The sequence below is a fragment of the Phalacrocorax carbo genome (genome assembly GCF_963921805.1).
Source record: "Phalacrocorax carbo chromosome W unlocalized genomic scaffold, bPhaCar2.1 SUPER_W_unloc_8, whole genome shotgun sequence".
In the NCBI taxonomy this organism is placed as follows: domain Eukaryota; kingdom Metazoa; phylum Chordata; class Aves; order Suliformes; family Phalacrocoracidae; genus Phalacrocorax; species Phalacrocorax carbo.
The window spans coordinates 53,591-72,734 of record NW_026990259.1 but is presented as its reverse complement, the minus strand read 5'-3'; the positions used below and the strand labels follow the sequence as shown (position 1 = coordinate 72,734).

The following is a 19,144-nucleotide window of genomic DNA, read 5'->3' as shown; positions in this document are numbered from 1 at the left end:
ACAAGAACTAGAGCATGTGGAGAACAAGAAAACAGAGTTGTTTCCATAGCACAATCTGGAAGGCAGGACTGCTGAATGCTCTTTAACCTACCAACTTCTGCTGGGAGCACTCAAAGCTCACTGTGCAGTGGTTCAAGGATAGACGAACACAGACCCTCTGATAGCAATCACTTGAGTGAAGCTGCAAGACATCACTTAATGGAGACACAGGGAACATGCCAAGAAGGCAAGAAGCATGCCCCATCCAACCACAAGGACAAATTTGGTGATGAAACGTTAATCTCAATATGCATTAATATGCAAAACGTAAGTGTATTCCCACGAGGTATGGCTCAATATGTTCTTATACACCCAGTTATAGATTAACAAAGGACTGCCAGTCAGCTATGGCTCAGACTTACCAAGAATATCAATCAAGCTCTCAAGAACAACGAAGATGTGTGTTGCGTATCACCACCATCACCTCCCAGATGATATCTATAGTGCCAGAAGACCATTTAACTCCATATCCTGGACACTACAACTCTTGAGTGACCCACCATCCACAGCAGCATCTGAACATGTATTTTGCAGGTGGCAACTAGGCAACACCAGACCCCAATATCCTGGTCACAACAGTAGCTCTGGTTACTACATATGGTGCATGTGAAGGGCATGGTAGCCACAGTACTGGCAGATAAATGGAGACCAGGTGAGACCACAGTGAATGTTCTGATGGCTGTGACATACAAGACTGCAGCCACCTGTAATCACACCCACTGAGCTGGGAAGACACAGGTGAAGAGGGAACCCACTGTAGATACTGCTTTTGTCACAAGGGAAATTGCTGTTAGTAGCTGAGGCTCTCAGGGATCTTCTCTTTTTCTCCCTACTTCTCCTTTCTGTGGGAGAGAACAGCAGGATGTCCTCAGAACAGTGTAGTAACCCCTCTCATGCACATCATGAGAGGCTGCAATCATAAGCACCGCAGGGGAGGGCAGAGAGTTAGTAGAAAGGGAATTGAGGAGAGCTCTAGAACTCTCTTCCTCTTAGGCCCTTCCAGTATTCCCCTTCCCAGCCTCACAAATTAGGTTACTGTAACAGTGACCCCAACACAGGGAGAACAGCATTAGTCATATACTAGGGAGGTAGAAAAACAAGGGGATGAGCTAAATTTCTCTTCTGTCACAAGCTAAGCTACACAAGGGGACTCATGCAAGAGAGCAAACAGAGAAAGAATGAGGACAATTATAGGTTCCCCCAGCTACAAAGGCAAAATATTTTTTTTGTATATAGTAAGCCCACAGACAAATACATTTTAATTTATCTAGAGGCCTATACTGCATACAAGTAGAGACAGAACAGCATTGGACAGGGTTAGGAAAAGCAGGGGAAAGGGCTATCATTAGTAGAGGGCTAGAGATGAATCTCAACTTCTGCAAAGTTCCTTTTTCTACTGTTAAGAGGTGGCAGCCCTGTGTTCCTCAAAAAGAGCAACAGGAGTTCTTTTGTTCCAACACCACGATGCAGCCGTCTGTAAAACTAAGGAGATTGCCCAACAGAGGAGGGCAAAGAGGCTGCTTTCTTCCATCTTCTGCAGATTGGTGATTAAAGCAACAAGGGAAAAGAACATCCTGATGAGCTGATAATTAAAGAGCCTCTAGCAGAGCAGTGACTATGGTCCTTGCCTAAACAGCATCAGCAGAACTTCTCTCATCTAGAAGATATTCCCCTAAACCTGAGCTTTGAGAACAAGACCAGAAACACCAACCCTTTGGTCCCATGCACACAGGGGTGGGGGAAGAGATGTTATTAATGATCTCACCCATGGTCACTGTGGGACACTGGAGTGGCAAGCAAGGGACAAACATCTCTCTCATGATACCATGCTCTTGGCTGCTGCTTGTCATAGCAATCCTCAGCCTCCCATTTGCCTTGGATTATGGGCCCATCACCTGGTCTCAAGGCAAAAGTCCCAGGTGTTAACGTAGAGCTCACCATGAGCAGTCAACTCTTGCTTGCCATCCCACAACATGCATCATTCCATCTACCACAGCAGCAGATGATATTCCCTGCCACTACCAGAGATAAGCCAAAAATATTAGAATATTTAGACAGCTTACAAAAATCAGAGTCAAATTTACACACAGTTGAGGACAGCCATGGGGAATTTTCATCTTGAACACCCTGGGAAAAGAAAATAGTCTATTTTAAGCAGGTAGAGCTAATATAAGGATATAATGATGTACCCAGAACAGCATGCCAATATCACTGGGCTACGGTGAACTGTGCTTCTACACAGAAGTTAGAGTTGCTTTGGGTATTGTTTGGTTTTTTGAGGGGTTTGGAGGGTTTATTTTTAATTAATATCTTATTTCATGCTGAGCCTAATAATTTTTTGAACATGAATTCTAACAATGTAACAAGAAAACTGAATTGTCAGCAGAAAATTTGGTTTACTAGATTGATCCTGAAAGTGAAAGGACAGGATTCTCCCATTCTGGCAAACCCAAATTCTGACAGCCATCTGAAGTTTTACTGCTCCCACAGTCCTAAACTACTGCACACTATCCTGCATCAAAGCAGTAAGACTACAAAGTCTCCTTTTCTGGACATATGTAAAGAATAAATACGCTGTTCTGAAGGAACGGCAGAAGCATTTAATAAACATGGTCCAGAGACCAGCTAAAGTATCTTAAATTGTCTCTGATGTGTCAAAGAAGAGCTTGAGGAATTCTGACAAAGTTTGTTAGAGTATGTCTAAGACTTACGAGGTTTTTTTGAAGTCTGAAGGAAAAGTGAGGGAAAGCTCAAGGGCAAAGCAAGCAAAGTATTTGTATCAAAATCCTCAAGTTTATTTTCTGATTATTCAGAATATCAGAAGTATTTTTCCAGAACTGATAACACACAGAACTGCTATTAAGAGTTGGTTTATGTTCATATTAAAAAAATATAATGGTATTATACCTGTTTTCTGCTTCTCCTGTGCTTACTCATTATATGTGTACTGTCAATAGAATTATGTTCTGCCTCCTACATTTAAAATGCATACTCCTTCTAGCTGCCAGCAATCTACAACTCAGAACCTCCCTGAACCAGACATAGTTACTTTGTTTATAGCATGGTTCTACACAGGACAAGTGATATAGGCATGTTTTACATTTAGAAATATCTAGTTATTTTGAAAACATGGAAGTTATCATATATCATTACATGGTAACAAAGGGACTTTAAAGGTACTTCAATCCTGGGTGTACACTAATCGCAGGTAGGCCAACCACTCCCAAAACAAGACACTACCATATCTGGTCTGCTTAAACTAAATTAATTCAAACCTTCCTCCCACCATCCCTAGCATCATCAAACCAGACCCTTAAAGAGGAATTAAAAAAAGCACCAACAAGCCTACACAGTGGCACAGAAATCGATTGCATCACACAAGTTACAGTAAAGGCTATTACCTACAGGTTTTCCACACAAATTTAATTTCATCTCAGAGGTGGGACACCTCATCTTGCAGACTGCCTCCAAGAGATGGAGTAGAGGGGATTTGGGCTGGTATAGGATGGGTGGGACTGTCCCCAGCTGTGTCACTGACTACACCCTTCCTCCACAAGGGAAGTAGAGTCCTGGGGGAAAGCAGATACAACAGAAAAAGGAAGAGCAAAACGTGGCTTAGGAAAAAGGATCAGCCAGTTTTGCCTCCAAGACCACAGGAAGCAGATCGGAGTAGTTCACGCTACAAGGATTTGATTCCTGGCATTTACAGAGACTAGGAAAGATTTTCTCCGGTGAGAAGCAAAGTTAGTCAAAACCTTTTCAAATTTTTCATCTCATCGCATCAACCGTCAGGATAGGGGCAGTAAAGTAACGTTCAGGTTGCTACAATTCACAGGACGCATGTGCTCAGCATGGGGTCCAGTACACCAAGAAGGCTCAGTCTGCACGAGGAACAGACTACAAACTACAGCAAAGAACCAGCCCACAGCGGCTGAGACCTGCACGAAGACCCAGAGGACCCCGAGAACGGTATTCAGTGCCGCAAGCCCCCCGGGGCCGAAACACACCGGGGAGTGTGCGACTGCGCCCGCCACGCGACCGCGGGAGCGGCGCCGCACTCGCCCCGCCACCCGGAGCCGCTTCCCGGCCTGCTCCCGCCACCGGCGCCCTTCCAGGTGTCCGATTTTTCACTCGGTGACGACCCCGGCCTGAGCCACCTTGAACGTGTCACCAACAGCCCACCACCACGGCCAGAGAGACCCTAACAGCCCCCCGAGGGGCCACACAGGCAGGCGCTGGATCTCCACAGCGCCCCTCCAGCCCGCCCTCAGCTCCGCCCTGCCCCCGCAGCTCTCGCCCTCAGCCCCCAGCCCAACTGCCAGGCACGGCCAGAACCCACCGCCCCGGGGCGACCTTCGCCCCGAGGCCGGAGCTAGGCGGGAACGGCGCGGCGGGCCGCACATGGCGCCGCCGAGCCCAGGGCCGCCACAGTGCACCCCACGCCGGGCGGAGGCGCTGCACGGGAACAGTTCGGCCGAGCCCCTGGGCCGCGGACCCCCTCCTCGGGACGGAGCGGGGGAAACGCCTCCCACGGGCAGCCGCCGCTCGCCCGCCCGCCCCGGAGACCCGGGCGAGGGCCAGCAGGTCGCCCCGGGCCGTACCTCCCGGGTGGTGACCTCCTCCTTCTCGGAGATCTTCAGCAGCAGCCGGTCATTCTCCAGCTCCAGCGCGCGCACACGGTCGATATAAACGGCCAGGCGGTCATTGAGCTGCCGCAGCTCCTCCTTCTCCTGCATGCGGGAGATGCGAGTCGGCGACAGCGGGGTCCCGCCGGGGGTGCCACGGCTCGGGGTGCCTGACATGGCGCTCAATTCGCAGGCAGCGGGCTCATTCAATCCAGCCGCACCGGGGGAGGAGGGAGCGGTAAAATGGCGGGCATCACCTCCCCTGCCGCAGCGCCGCCTGGGAAATGAAGTCTCGGCGCCAAGATCACCGCGCCGCAGGGCACGCTGGGAGGCGCAGTCCCGCCCGCCCGCCCGCCCGCCATTTTGTGGGCTCCCCGACGCCTGGCGGGCCCGAGTCTGCTCCTCATCCAAAAGCGTGGCTTGTGCCGCGTATTAAAATACAAAATTAGGCTGTTGTGAGTGTCAGCGCAGGAAGCCGATCTTAAAAGATCGTAATAAAACCCGGAGGGACCAGAGCTACCCACCAGGATTGTTCCTCACACACTCCTCACCTGTCAGCAGTCCCGCTGGCAGCCAGAGCCACCACTCAGGTGTTGGTGGGTGCGGATTCCCCCGCGGGTCCCAGCTCACAGCACGCCCCCCACCCTTCCAGAGCGCAAGGCTGGCCGTAAGCCCCGGGCTCACCAAACTCACCTGACCCACCGGCCACCCTGGTCTCACCAAACCTACTAAACCACCAGCCACCATCGTACCCCAGCAGAGGCATGCTGACTAGAAGGGATGCCATGGTGGTCACAGTTTTATTGAAACTTGTGTAGCATTTCTCCTATAGGATATATTTTCACATTAGTTATCTACAACATTGTTATATAACCCTGGTCTGAGCTGTTTGTGAATTTGCCGTTCTTTGCTGTTAGCACTGAAGTTTTATAGGCCAGGGACCTGCTGTTTGCTTAAATTGGGGGTGGAGAGTCTCAGAAAAAATGTCAATCGGCCATTTCCATGGGTGAATTTTTAGGAGTGCTGTTTTGTAGATTTTACAAATTTCTTCTGAAGTTTTTCTGAGATGTTGCAATGCCTCCCAATCTCCAATCAGGCCATTCAAGGAGGAAGCTATCCTGAAATAATTTTCCAGTCCCAGGGATGCAGCCAAATTTTGTACAAACTAAAATCCACTGGGAAGTTCTCCCTTCCTAAAGATTTGGAGTATTATTTTTCCCAAAACATATTTTTACTGAGTATACCCCAACTTCTATCAATTCTTGTGCATTAACTGGTATAAAGTGGATTACCATTCCCATGAGCTAATTCCTCATGTCCCAAAACTCTGGAGGCTGAAAAGCCCTTACTGCTGTTGTGCCTTTTGGCTACCAGGGAAGGCTGAGAAAGGGGAGATTTTCTGCCTGAGAAGTAGAAAAAACAGATTTAAAGTTTGTTGTCTATATATGTGGAGAGCAAAGAAAAAAAGCAGCATGAGCATAACACAAAAATGTGCTGTGCATGAGAGGGAGGACAGATCTAGACAGAGAAACAGGAAAGAGAATATACTACACGTGAAATAGGAAAATAAACTTAGGGAGCCAGACTAAACAAATAGGTGCGAATGGGTTTATCCTCAAAATAGAAGCTAGATGATCCTCATGTTAGAGGATCTGGGATCCTAATATCAAGTATACCTCAAACTGGAAAACCTCAGCATAAATCCAGGAATTCTGGACACTCAGTACCCTTGTCAGCAAATAGCTTAAGTCCCTCTTGCAATCACTGCGTATCTTTAGCTGCTGACCCATGTAAATAGTAGGTTTGCATCTGAACGCATTTGTTTAAAAATATACATCCGATATGAAAAGAGTTGTTGTGGCTTCCTCTGTAGACAACAGTGCCCGTTCCACCTGGCTTGGGCATCATCTCTCCTAGGACAGCACTGACGGCTCCCTCACCCCGTCTCCTACAGGGAGCTGAGGGCACGGATTTCCACACCGAGTCCATGAAGCGGGGGGATCAGTGGGTTACTTGGAGGGAGTTGATTAATGATAGGTAAAATGAGAATAAGCCTATAGATCACTACACATGCCCTTTCTGTAGGCATTTATACCACCTCCCTGTTGAAGGTCACTGTTATCAGATGTTTATCAGTGAGATCTGATAATATGATATACGACTCGGTGCAAAACTCAGCTTTCTGACTGAATTCAAGTTGGTTTTGACTTGAATTTATCTGGGAAAGGAAGCAGAAAGAAAAGACTACAAATCCCAGAGGGCTGTGGCCTCTTTGCTCAGCAGGGAGGTCAGATCCTGCCCTGTCTGCCCACTCAGGGCACAGAGCCAGACTACGGACAGCCCAGGAGTCCGTGGGGCCGCCTCCTTCCTCACTGTTTTCATCCGCGTCTCTGGATTTGAAGTACAGTGCGTTTTTTGAATTTTGGCGCCTTTCTGCAATCTGTAAACCAACTGCTCCTAGATCGGCTCCATCCCCCATCCCCGTGCCTCCTCCCAGAGCTGCCTGTCTGTAATCTGTATCGTTTCAAACATCACTGCCTTCCCCCAAGGAAAGCAAAAAAATGCATGTGACCATCGAGCCATGCACTTAGAATGAACTTTTTCTCTCTCAACATGCAGTTTCCAACGCCAGCAAATTCGTGGAAGACCAGTTACAAACTTTGTTTATATTAAGCCAGAAAAAAATATTGTAGGAATGCTGAAAGCCTCTGCATAAGCATTTTTGGGTTAGCTCATTTCTTCTCTTGTGATTTGACGTGATACTCTGCCCATCTGTCATAATTTGGGAATTCTTTTAAATCTTTTGCCTAACTTTGATTGATAATGTAATCCAGATGTAAATTCCTTTTGCTCATAAAGTTTAGCTCAAATTCCCCCATTATTTTGTCTGTCAGGTTTTTTAAAAATGGCTTAGAAACTTTGAATGTTTCAAAGGTATGATTCTCTTTTCCCCTTCTAATGTTGCCAGTTCACAGAATCACAGAATCACAGGTTGGAAGGGACCTCACAGATCATCTAGTCCAACCTTTCTGGGAAGAGCACAGTCTAGACAAGATGGCCCAGCACCCTGTCCAGACGACTCTTGAAGGTGTCCAACGTGGCCAAGTCAACCACTTCCCTGGGGAGATTATTCCAATGGGTGACTGTCCTCAGTGTGAAAAATTTCCCTCTGGTGTCCAATCAGAATCTCCCCAAGAGCAATTTGTGTCCATTCCCCCTTGTCCTCTCCATGGGACTCCGTGTAAAAAGGGAGTCTCCATCTTCTTTGTAACTACCCCTTAAGTACTGGTACACGGTGATGAGATCCCCTCTGAGCCTCCTTTTCTCAAGGCTGAACAAACCCAGCTCTCCCAGCCTATCCTCGTATGGCAGGCTTCCCAGTCCTTTGATCATCTTGGTGGCCCTTCTCTGGACCCCTTCCAGCCTGTCCACATCCTTTTTGTATAGAGGGGACCAGAACTGTACACAGTACTCCAGGTGTGGCCTGACAAGCGCTGAGTAGAGTGGGATGATGACTTCTTTCTCTCTGCTGGCAATGCCCTTTTTGATGCAACCCAGCATCCTGTTGGCCTTCTTGGCCGCAGCAGCACACTGTTCGCTCATGTTGAGCTTTCTGTCCACCAGGACCCCCAGGTCCCTTTCCACAGAGCTGCTCTCCAGCCAGGTGGATCCCAGTCTGTACTGCACTCCTGGATTATGTTTTCCCAGGTGCATGACCTTACGCTTCTCCTTGTTGAACTTCATAAGGTTCTTGCTGGCCCACTCCTCCCACCAGATCTCCCTGCAGAGCAGCTGTCCCTTCTGGAGTGTCTACTTCCCCACTCAACTTGGTGTCATCAGCAAACTTCATCAGGCTACACTTGATGCCATTATCCAGATCACTTATAAAGATATTGAATAACATTGGGCCCAATATTGATCCCTGGGGGACTCCACTTGTGACAGGTTGCCACTTGGAAAAGGAGTTCATTGTTTTCATAGTGCTGATATCAACTGTGTTGCAGTAAAATCTCTTTTTCTGAATATACTTCCTGGAATATGCTTCAAGAATAATACCTAATATTTTCTACATTTTTTTTAGAAGGTCTCTTTCTTTAGCAGTAATGGGAAAACTTGCACACTTTCATCCTTGGCACTGGTCTCCTCTCCTTGTTAACTGAACATGTATGTTCACTTTTCCTACCTCTGCTAAAAAGAAGAAAACAGTTTGGGGGTGGGATGGGGAGGGGAAGAGCAAAAGCTGAAAGCCCACTAGACAACTGTGTTTTACAGGGGGTACAATGCATGTTTTAGTCATGGAATTAGCATCTGTTCAAACACTGGTCCTCTTGGATCACTCTGATGGTATAGGTTAGTATTGAACCAGTCATTCATCTCAATATTTAGCAATTAATTTTTCATTAAGGACCTTGACAGTTCAGTGCTACCCAAAATAATTTTATAATAAACTTCCTCTCTGCTTTCAGAAGGTAGAATTTATTTGTTAGCCCAGGACACAGTCATTTAGTATTTAAAAAAGGGACAACCTAGAGATGTGCCAGCCTTATCTGACTGGGGTGGCAGAGGGCCATGGCGATGTTCCCTGGGTTTTTCAGATTGGGAACCTGTTCAGAGCACACCAAGGCTCCTGCCTCACCCACTCCCCCAGGTCTGCTCTTTGTGGAAAGCAGAGCACAGGAGAAGGCTGGTGCATGTACATGTTTCACCCTGATGCAAAGTCAGGAACTTGGAAGTGCCCCGGGCTTAGTGTCAGAGCTCTAGCTCAAAGGTACTTGCGATGTATCTGGCTGTCTGGGAAGGGTAAGAATAAATTTTTGAGGTGTCAGATCTAACACAGACAGCAGTGATAGGCTCTGCCTAGCACTGGAGTGCTTCTCCCATCAGATAAATTAAGAGATTGCTCTACAGTATGTAATAAAGGCAAAAGAAAATCTCGTGTATCCTTTGATGCAGAGCATCTTCTCAGTTGTTGACCAGTTTCCTGTACTGTTGGGTGTAATGAGTTTTCTGATGCTGTCTGGGATTTCATAATGACTCTGACATTTTCACGAACCTGGGGACACAGGATTTAAACTGCTATTTCTAACTTCAACTCTTGAGTTTCTCAGCAGCTGCTGCCATGCCCTCCCCTTTCTCATTCTATACTTTATTATTTGTGTGTCTTTACTTCTGTCTTTTCTGTAGATGCCTAACTTCCCCTCTGCCTCGTGTTCCTTATCTCACTCTGAACAGCCTGTCAATGTTTAATCAGTTGTCTCAGATATTTTCATTAATTTCAGGAAGGGGCAAGGATTGAACATATAGCACAGAACATCTTCCTATCAGTCCAAATTCAATCCAGCTCAGGATTAGTGCTTTAAAAATTGCTAGCAATGACTGCAAGTCTGGAAGAAGCACTCATACCTCACCACAGGTTTCTGCTCCAGAATTTCAGCTTTCATTTATTAAAATTCTGCTTTCAGCAGCATCAGGACAGAAAGCAAGTAGAGAAAATTAATATTATGCCATGTGTCATCATTGAGATCTTTCTCATCTGCTATGAGAAAGTTTGCTAAGAGACATAAAAAAGAGCAGAGGAGCACAGTGCATGGTTGTGGGATTAAAGTGAACAGACAGCAGACTGCACATAGAACAAGGATTTTTTCAAGACAAGACACCACGCTGTAACGTGTAAAGGGCATATTTATTTCTAATTCCAGGCATATAATGTTTGGCCAGAGCCTAGAACAATAATATTATTCTGCTACAGCATTTACCTCCTTACTAAGGCAGAACTTAACCTGTATCACAGTGAGGGGAGCATTAACCAAGCCTGGGGAGGAGAATTCAGGTCTGTGCTTGGGATTGTTCACTCCTTTGTGGCAGGAAGGCGAGTGACTTTTGTTGTCAGGAGGGCCCAGACAGCCCTTTAGATTCTTGTACTGGAACCAGAGCCTGGTCTCACGTGACCAGAAAGAAATGAGTTTCATTTAAAAAACCCTCTCGTATTTCCCCCCCATCTCAACAGAGAAGTGGCAAAGGAAGAAGCTGGGGGGGTCAGTGCTCAGGGCTCCTCAAAATTCTGCTTCATCACTTTTCCACACAGTGATTTGCTTATAATACCCCATGCTAAAAAGAGCCACGTCTGTAACACAAAGGGCAAGGGAGAGGCTTTCTGCAGTACAGCCCATTCACAGCCTTTAACAGGCAAAGGAAGTTTTGTAGTGTAGCATTAGCTACTGAGCCTTCCCCTCACTGGCTCCCCATAGCTCAGGAATTCTTCCAAAGTAACAGGAAGACAGATTTCTTGGCAATAAAATACCGTGAAAACACTACTGAAAACAGATGAGGTGGCCAGGTAGGAACAATATCACCATTTCCTTCTAGTCAGGCTGCCGGCAGCCCTGGAGTCTGTGGAGATGGAGCTGTGGGCATTCATGTGCATAAATAGCTGCTGTTTATATAGCTAAACAGCAAAATTAATCTAAGATCAAGGAAGAGATTATTCATATCACCTTTAATGAAATATTGGGCGAATAATCTCTAACATTATGAGTCTGACTTTCACATGCAGAGCTGAATTTCATTCAAGTTATACTTTTAGGGGTCCAAAGACAAAAGATTCCTATGCAGCCTGCCAAGGTAGCCCCAGGTTCTCAGCACTCCGTGGAGTTCAGATTCCCTCATAATACAAGCAAGCACCTAATCTTTTAGCCATTTGGCAGTTTGGACAGTGTAGTGGAAGAGGGTGGGGACTGGCTCTGAAATGAAGTTCCTCTGAGTTCATAAAGCTTGCTTTATCAGCCAGGAGCAATCCCAGCTCTGCTGAGACTCACTTAGATCATTGCTACTCCAGTGGAGCTGTGGGAGGGGAGCATGCAGTGCTCACACCCCCGTGCTGTTGTTATATAAAACCTGGCACTGAACTCAAACGCTAATGAAAACAAACCCAGTGTTTTTTTCAAAGCAACCATTTGGCGCCTAATTTTCAAATCTGCAGGCCAACTGCAGCTGGCTCAGTGCCCATCACCATAGAGCTATTTACATATTTTCCTCCAGCAGCTGCAGTAACCTGTTATGTACCTCATGTCTGGCCAGGCTGGCTCAGCCTCTGTCAAGGTCTCACTGGGCATGGGTTAAGTTTTCAATTTTATTCTGTTAAACAAAAACCTCCCAGTGTGTTAGAGCTCAGCTTTTAGCAAAGAAAAGTGAAAGCTGAAATCTTTGGCCCCCCTTTGAAGGATAATTAGTCCATCGTGCGCCATAACATGAGAAACGCTGCGTACATCTGGGAGTGCTGAGATTCCTTAAGACAGAGCCTCTGTCAATGGTAAAGTTTACAGAGTAAATGTATGTGAGAGGGGAGAAGATAGGTAGGTCTATGGTGATAAAGAGGTATGTGCATGGGATCAATCTCTCTTGTGCATATTACATGATTAATAAAGGAGATTAAAGGAATGCTTTCTGCAATTCCAGAGCGTGCTCCACCCAAGATCTCAAAGTATTTTACAAATTTTACAAATTATCAAGCTTTATCTTGCAACAAAATTAAGATGTCCATGAAGATTACTCCATTAATGTCTGTATGTCTTGAGCTTCATGAAGTAGCTTGGTGGACCTGGCTTTCAGGTCCTATCAATGCATCTGTCTCACTGGAAAACATTTTTCCAGTCCACAGCTGGTGACACCAGTGAAGTGCCAGAGCACAGGCTCAGTCAGCACTTGTGCTGGAGCTGCATGTGCTTAACATGAGGGACAGCTCTGACTAACCATGAACCTACAACAGGAGGCCATTCGCTGTCTTGAGTTTGGTGCCTGACTGTACAAACCAGGAGAGCCTCTGCCTTATCCTGCCCACTGCAGCCTGTGCTGTGTACAGAATTTTGAAAGCCAGCAGCATCATGTTGCTTCTTTCTCTACCACCAGCACACTGCGGGTGGGTCTGGGTGGGTAGGTGCAAGAATAAGATGTTTTGGGCAGCTGTGAAAGAGATTTGCTTGTATGGAGAAAATGAGCAGGAGCTACAGCAAATGAGGAGAAGCTCTAGGTTGATGGAGATATTTGCAGGCTACCTCAACACTGCTAAACTCAATTTCTGGGTATGGGAATATCATAGCTTTGTAGGATTTGATTTGTTTTACAGCATCTGCAGAAATCTTGCATGTAAAAGGAAAATCAGCTTCGGCTTGGCAGTATGTATGCAGTTCTACTCACTGGAAAGGCTGGGGCCATTACACAGTGGGGTCTGGAGAGATGTCATTGCTTGGTAGGTAACACACCCAAGGGCAGGAATTTAAAACCTGGGCCTGCTCTGACTGAACCTCTGAGCTCCCTCGAGTGTAAAAGATTATATATGACTCCATGGAAACCAGTGAAATAACTGGTGAGTTCAAAGTGGTGAGCTTCCCAACCTGCAGAGAACTAATAAATGAGATGAATTCACTAGCTGACAGTTCTTTCCATACACCAAAGAGACCAGGCCAGTTCTCCCTCAGTACATCAGGAAAGATTGCCTCAGTTTACCAGCATGGTGTCCGCCTCTGTCACTCTCAGTAGTGTCAACAGTGCTCTGAAGGGGCCTGTGATGCTGCCATCATAAATGACTCAGGGGTTCATCACTCTCTGGGGATTTACTCACACCATTAACAGAGATGCTAGCCCCAGGCATAATCACCCTGCCACAGTGTACACAGCCCAGTGCAGATGTGTGCAACCCCCATGGCACATGGGGATGTGTTCCTGATGCGTGCTTGGGGTCTAGCACCCCTTTGGTGGTTGTCTTGGAGAGTGGTCTACCTGAAAGCACCTGCCTGATATGTGAGACCCGGCCTCTGCTCAGCTGTAACCAGTGAGATTAATCTGGGATCTGCTGGATAATAAAGAAACAGTTGATAAACCGTTATGCAACAGTTGCTGGGTTTGCGTTTTTATAACACATTTCAAGTGGGAGGCCGACGAGTGCTAGGAAACAGCAAACTGCTAAATGGCCTCAGGTATGGAGGAAGGCAGAGATATTGGTGTGGGGTTACGCAATTAGTGAGGACATTGGCAGCTTATACTGTCAGTTTAATTTAAAAAGCAGTAAAGAGTTAAGTCAGTGATGTGTCTGTGTAGGGGACCACATGCATGGCTGACATCATGTAGAGGAACCGCCACTTGCAGGAGTCAGCATGCTGATGGCTGGAGGTGAGCATCCTCTTTCCCCTGCCTGTATCGTGCTGGTCTGTACTGGTCTGGAGGAGCAGAAGCTCTGATCTGTGCAAGCCTGTCATGTCTGCATGTTGCAGAATAGAAATCACTATCCACCCACTGTGCCTCTCCTGCTAAGAAAATACATTTTTATGATACTCACTCTGTGGTTCTGGTTCAGTGGCCACCCCACCCAGTTTCCCAGTGGCACGGGTTGGGTCTGCAGGACTGGCCTGAGGCCAGAGGGGAGAATACCTCCACCCTACATGTGGCAAGGAGCCAGGCTAGAAGTCTTTCCAGTCTAGCGACTGGGCACCTCAGTAACCTCTGAACATCTTTAGCTGCATTACCAGAAAGCAGGATTCCCACAAGGAGAAAATCCTGTGTGAAGGATCTACACTCATATGGGCCACCCATGGGCACTATGACTGCTTAGCCCTTTGCCTTTGCTCTGTCTTTACACAAATTTCTTGAATTCTATTTATTTTTTCATTCAAAGAGTTCTCCTCAGGAAACAGCCTTGCAGAGTTGTCCCTGCAATCCTTAGCCTGTTGGTATGTCTTCTTCCAAAAGAACTCGCTTTGGGAAGGACCCCCCCTTTGCAGTCCTCCCATCTTCCTCAACCCTTGCATCATTCTTGCTGCTTTTCTGGCTTCCTTTGGCCTGAGGACCTTTGTGACCAGTGGCTGCTCCCTGCCCTGCAGGAGGTCACAGGTATGCCCTGGACTCTGCAGATGTCCCCAGCCTCCCAGGATAAAGCGTGGGCAGGTAATCCATCCATGCAAGCAAGGAGTGGGAAATGTTAGAGCTCTAAGCATTTGCTAAACATGCTGTGTCACGTGATCAGTCATGTAAAAATGCTTCGTAGCTGTCTGGTGGCATACAGTGCAATCAGACAGCACAGCTGAGAGCCAGCTCACACGCAGCTGCTCCTCTGGAATGGTGTCACTGGAGAAATGAAGGGGAGCCTCTATGCTCGGCAGCCCTTCTCACTTCCACCGGGGCATGCCCGTCAAATCCCTCTTGAGGTGGGTAAGAGACATGCCCTTGCTTAGTGGGACAGGTCTGGGGAGGCAGTGTCCAACCACAGGTAGCTGCTCTAACCAGAAGCACCAGGGCTTGCTGAGGTAAACATGCAGATCACCTTGGGGCTGTGGTAAAGCCTGTGCCAGAGAGGTGAAGGATACTTCACACAGGCACTCTGCCGCCTGGGACATGTGTCTGTCCCCTGCAGCACCTACAAGCATCCACCCGCATGGGGCACAGCAGCTTGTAGCAATCGTCCCGATCGCTGGCTGTGACTGCTGCCCATGTCTCTTGTTCATGCCACAGATTGAGCACCTCACCCCACCTTCCCCTTCAACAGCTGGGACCTAGGCACCCCAAGGGCTTCCCCACTGGCTCCTGTGCTGGCAGCCCCTTCTGTGCCCTGCTGAGAGCTGCACCCTAGTCCTGGAGCAGTGGTCCTCCCGTTCCAGAATGGCATGTCCAGGTAAAGGCATGGAGGAGCAAGCACGCACTGACCTAGAAATGAGGGCCAGCTCCAAACCTCTGCCTGAACCTTGAGGTCCTCACAGGCTCCACTGAGATGGCAGTATGGGCTTCGGCCTCCCTCCAGGAGGCTCCTCATAGCTGGGACAGCCTAAGACCCCACCAGCACAGACTGATGGTTGGGCTGAGCTCATCTGGCCTCCCAGTGCTGCCCAAAGGGGCAATGCACCCTCGCTGCCCCAACCACACCATCCAGCCTTCTTCCTTGTGCCTGTAGTGGGACTCAGCTGACCCACCAAGGAACTCGGGCATGGGCTCATCCCCATGGAAGCCATTCATATCTATATGGCATTCAGCCACTGCAAAACATTGGGTGTCTTGTAAAAGGCAGCAATATCTCAAATGGTGGTTGCATTTGTCCAAAGTGGCTAATTCTGAGGGAAATCTGTAGGGCTGTAAATGGCCTTTCCCACCTGATAAGGGTGAAACCTTTCCATCCCCAGCAACAGCAGCAAGTAGGAAAGGAAGGTAAGTCACTGTGGTCCTACTGAAAGGTGCACTGGCACAGAGGAGAAGCAGCACGTGATACACCAGTACAGCAGCTGCAGGGGAAACTGAAGTCCTCCTCTATGTGGTTCCCTACAGGAAGGCAGGAAATTTGCTTCTCAATGACAGAAATAAAGGTTGTTGACCCAAGCATATCCCTTTCACTTGGAAGTGATGAGCAACTTACAAGGAAGACCAAAGCTGAGGCTCCTCTGATTGCAGAAGTGGATACAAAATTAAGGCATTCCTTTGCACGGCAACAGAAGTGGATTAGCCCAGACTGTAAAACCCAAGCCATGTAAGCCCCAGTGCAGCCCCAGAAGAGTTAAATCTTTCCCTTCAGCAGATGGAAGAAGCCTGCCTGAACTGGCAGCTGCAGATGGTTCCTCTGCTCAGGCAGAGCAGGCAGTTGGACCGGCCAGGTGGACAAAAACCATCTCAGCAGAAGCTCCAAGGAACAGGCAGGGGCTGTTTTTTCCACCTTTTCCTGGAGCAGGTGGACTTGGGAACAGATGATGCTCTGTGGCAGCATGGGTGACAGTTTTAGCAGTGCACCTGTGCTATAAAAGAAGCCTTTGCACAAAGTATAACATTAGAAATACACGTAGCCTTCCCTGTTCGTTGGTGTTACACGCAGTGATAGTGGAACTGCTGCAGGGTCGTCTGCCTTTCTCAGGAGGGCAGTTTTTGTGGCTTCTCCGTGCATGCCTGTATGTGAAGCAGTACATGTGCTTCTTCAGAGGGGAGACCACAGCTTGAGTGGAGCAGTGGTGCCCTTGCTTACGGGGTGATGTAGGAGAAGGATTTAGCCTACCATTTCCTCTCCTGGTTTTGGTGGTAGAGGCTGTTGGTTTGTGATTTTGCTGTGGAAGGAATTGCAAGTTACCAAAAGCTTCTGGGAGATATTGTCTGGACCCCAGTTTAGTTACCAAGACCAGAGTTTTCTTTAAAGTCAGGTTCAAACTACTTCAGCTGGAAGAACTAAGGACCAATGTGAAAAATGCCCTATGATGTGTAAAGCAGTGTTTTATTTAAAAATATGCTTAAACCTACCTAATAAACCACCACCAAAGCAAATGGTTAGAGTCTCTGATTGCCTCAAAGCAGGGCTTTAAAACTTTGTGATAGAGACAGTGAGCAACACGGTAACTGTCTGGCAGAAGGCAGTCAGAGTTTAGCCTGGCTGGGCTGAGACTGATGCAGCACGTTGCCCTGTGCTGAGGCTTGCTTGGCAAACACTACGTAGGAGGGAGACAAAGCATCCGAAGGTAGCAGAGTCGTTCCAGTGGGAGAGGGCTGTTTTTATTAAAAGAGGTAGCAGTGGGGACTCTGCAGTGACCTTCACTTCCCTCCCAGGAAGCTTAAGCGAGGAAGGACCACCTTGGTTTGGCTCTGATCATTCCCTGGACAGCCCTGTTACACACCAGGGACTCTTCCACCGCCAGCATCTCACCAGCAGAGGCTGGATGGACGCCTTCCCTCGCTTCCTCCTGCTCCCTCAAAAGAGCACCATGGAGCTGTGACAACTACTACCAAGCACCCAGGCAGCACCAGCATAGCACTGCGTGCCTGTGAGATGAGCCTTGCTCGTCATCACAAGCTTCTGTGTCTGACAGCCACAGCCACTTCTTAGCTGGCAGAGAGATGCTATCACTTCTGCTGTCCCCACATCCTCTTTTCAGAGCCCTGTTCTATCTTGGTGCATGGGGTTATTTCCATCCCTGATTGTGAGGACCGCAGTTGCAGAAATATTGCGTATGACGAACCCTGTGCTGGGATTTTTGCTGGTTGTTGTTGTGAGTAATTATTTCCTGGAAGACAGTGAGGCTCCATCACTTGGGGAAACACCCTCCGTGAACATGTGGGGTTGAGATAATGAAGCACAGAGCAGACCTCAGCGCAGAACCAAACAGCCTTGCAGAAGTGAGTGGGGATTTCAGGTGTTTGAGGTACAGAAGCCTCCAGTGGGACAGCCAGGGTGCACCGGGGAAGGGACACTTCCAGAAGAAACCAGTGCACTGAAAGCAACAAGCTCTCAGCTCAAAGGGGAGGCCTCTGGCTACCTATGGGAATAGCGCTGAAGTGCTTTCACACTGTTTGCTGTGCATGTTTTTGTTAATTAACATAAGACAGTAGCCTCTGAATTTAAAATGGCCTGGATTTAGGCATGAGGCTGAGCCTGTCTCCTCCTTGCCTTCCCGATGCCCAGACCTACTAGCCCCCTGGGTCTGCTGGCTCACAGGGTGATGCATGCTGCTCGCTAGAAGCCATCTGGCAGAAAAACACAGCTGGATCTTGGCAAATGCAAACACCTGCATCTTGCAAGGCCTTGGCCAAGGAGGGGTAAGACAGGAAGGTGAAGTGACAGCAATAGGCTACAGCTTCCTCACTGTCCTCCTCACTTCTGGGGAGGCGATTAAGTTCATGCTTGGAATTACTGGGTAAAGGGCCTCCACCACTGCATCAGCTATGGGAGAACATCCTGTGAGAGCATCTTTAATCCAGTGTAACAGCCGTTTGTTGGTGGGCATAGGCTCCACAGTGACCTTCTGGGAATTCTGGCTCCCCCAGCAGGAGGGAAGGGAGCTCTGCCTTTCCATGGTTGTAAGAGGTGGATCTCAGAAATGTGGCTTTTTGGCCATGGCAGCATGCAGGGGGCTGGCTGAAAGAGGGATGCAGTGAAATGGGCAGGTGGAGATAATTTTGGACCTGACTTGGCTGCTTGCCTTGAAGGCCCATACCTCTGCAGTGAGCAGGATGAGCTTCAGGTCAGAAGATGATGGGGACCAATACATCATCATTCAGCTGTGTATCCTGTGCCTCTGTGAGGTGGATCATGGATTGTGCTGATTCTATACTTGGAAAAGAGGAGGGACATTAAAATAAATCTCCTCTATCTCGTGGCAGAGAATGGCACTCTCTTTATAAACCTGGAGAAGATGGGAGAAGGGCAAGGTGTTCACATGCTGAGCTTTTCCTCCTTCTCTTGGTCTTCAGCCAAGTCCAGCTGAACTCTGGCTTTTCCAGTTCTGTCCCTGCATGTCTGTGCAATGTTTGTGCATGTCTCTTGGGTAGCTCAATGCTGCTTCCATCCTCTGTGCTCTTCATTTTTGCATTTAAACTCAATCCAGAACTCCCCATTCAGCCAGCCTGGCCTCCTGCTGTACTTGCTCAACTTCTGACATGTTGGGATGGATCGTTCTTATATGGTTATTCTTCTTATGGTTATCGTTCTCATGGTTAATCAGAAATTCAGGTGGCTGCTTCACATCTCA

The 19,144-nt window shown here is 47.9% G+C and overlaps 1 protein-coding gene across 2 annotated transcripts in view; it reads right to left on the bottom strand.

The window, feature by feature from the left end:
• Nucleotides 1-4,914, bottom strand: part of LOC104041540 (lamin-B2) — a 35,815-nt gene extending 30,901 nt beyond the window's left edge. For both annotated transcript variants that reach the window (XM_064440034.1, XM_064440035.1), the window contains exon 1: nucleotides 4,641-4,914. In XM_064440034.1, the coding sequence (XP_064296104.1) occupies nucleotides 4,641-4,841 (201 nt within the window). In that variant the 5' untranslated portion in view covers nucleotides 4,842-4,914. The remainder of the gene's footprint in view (nucleotides 1-4,640) is intronic.
• Between the last annotated feature and the right edge of the window lie 14,230 nt (nucleotides 4,915-19,144).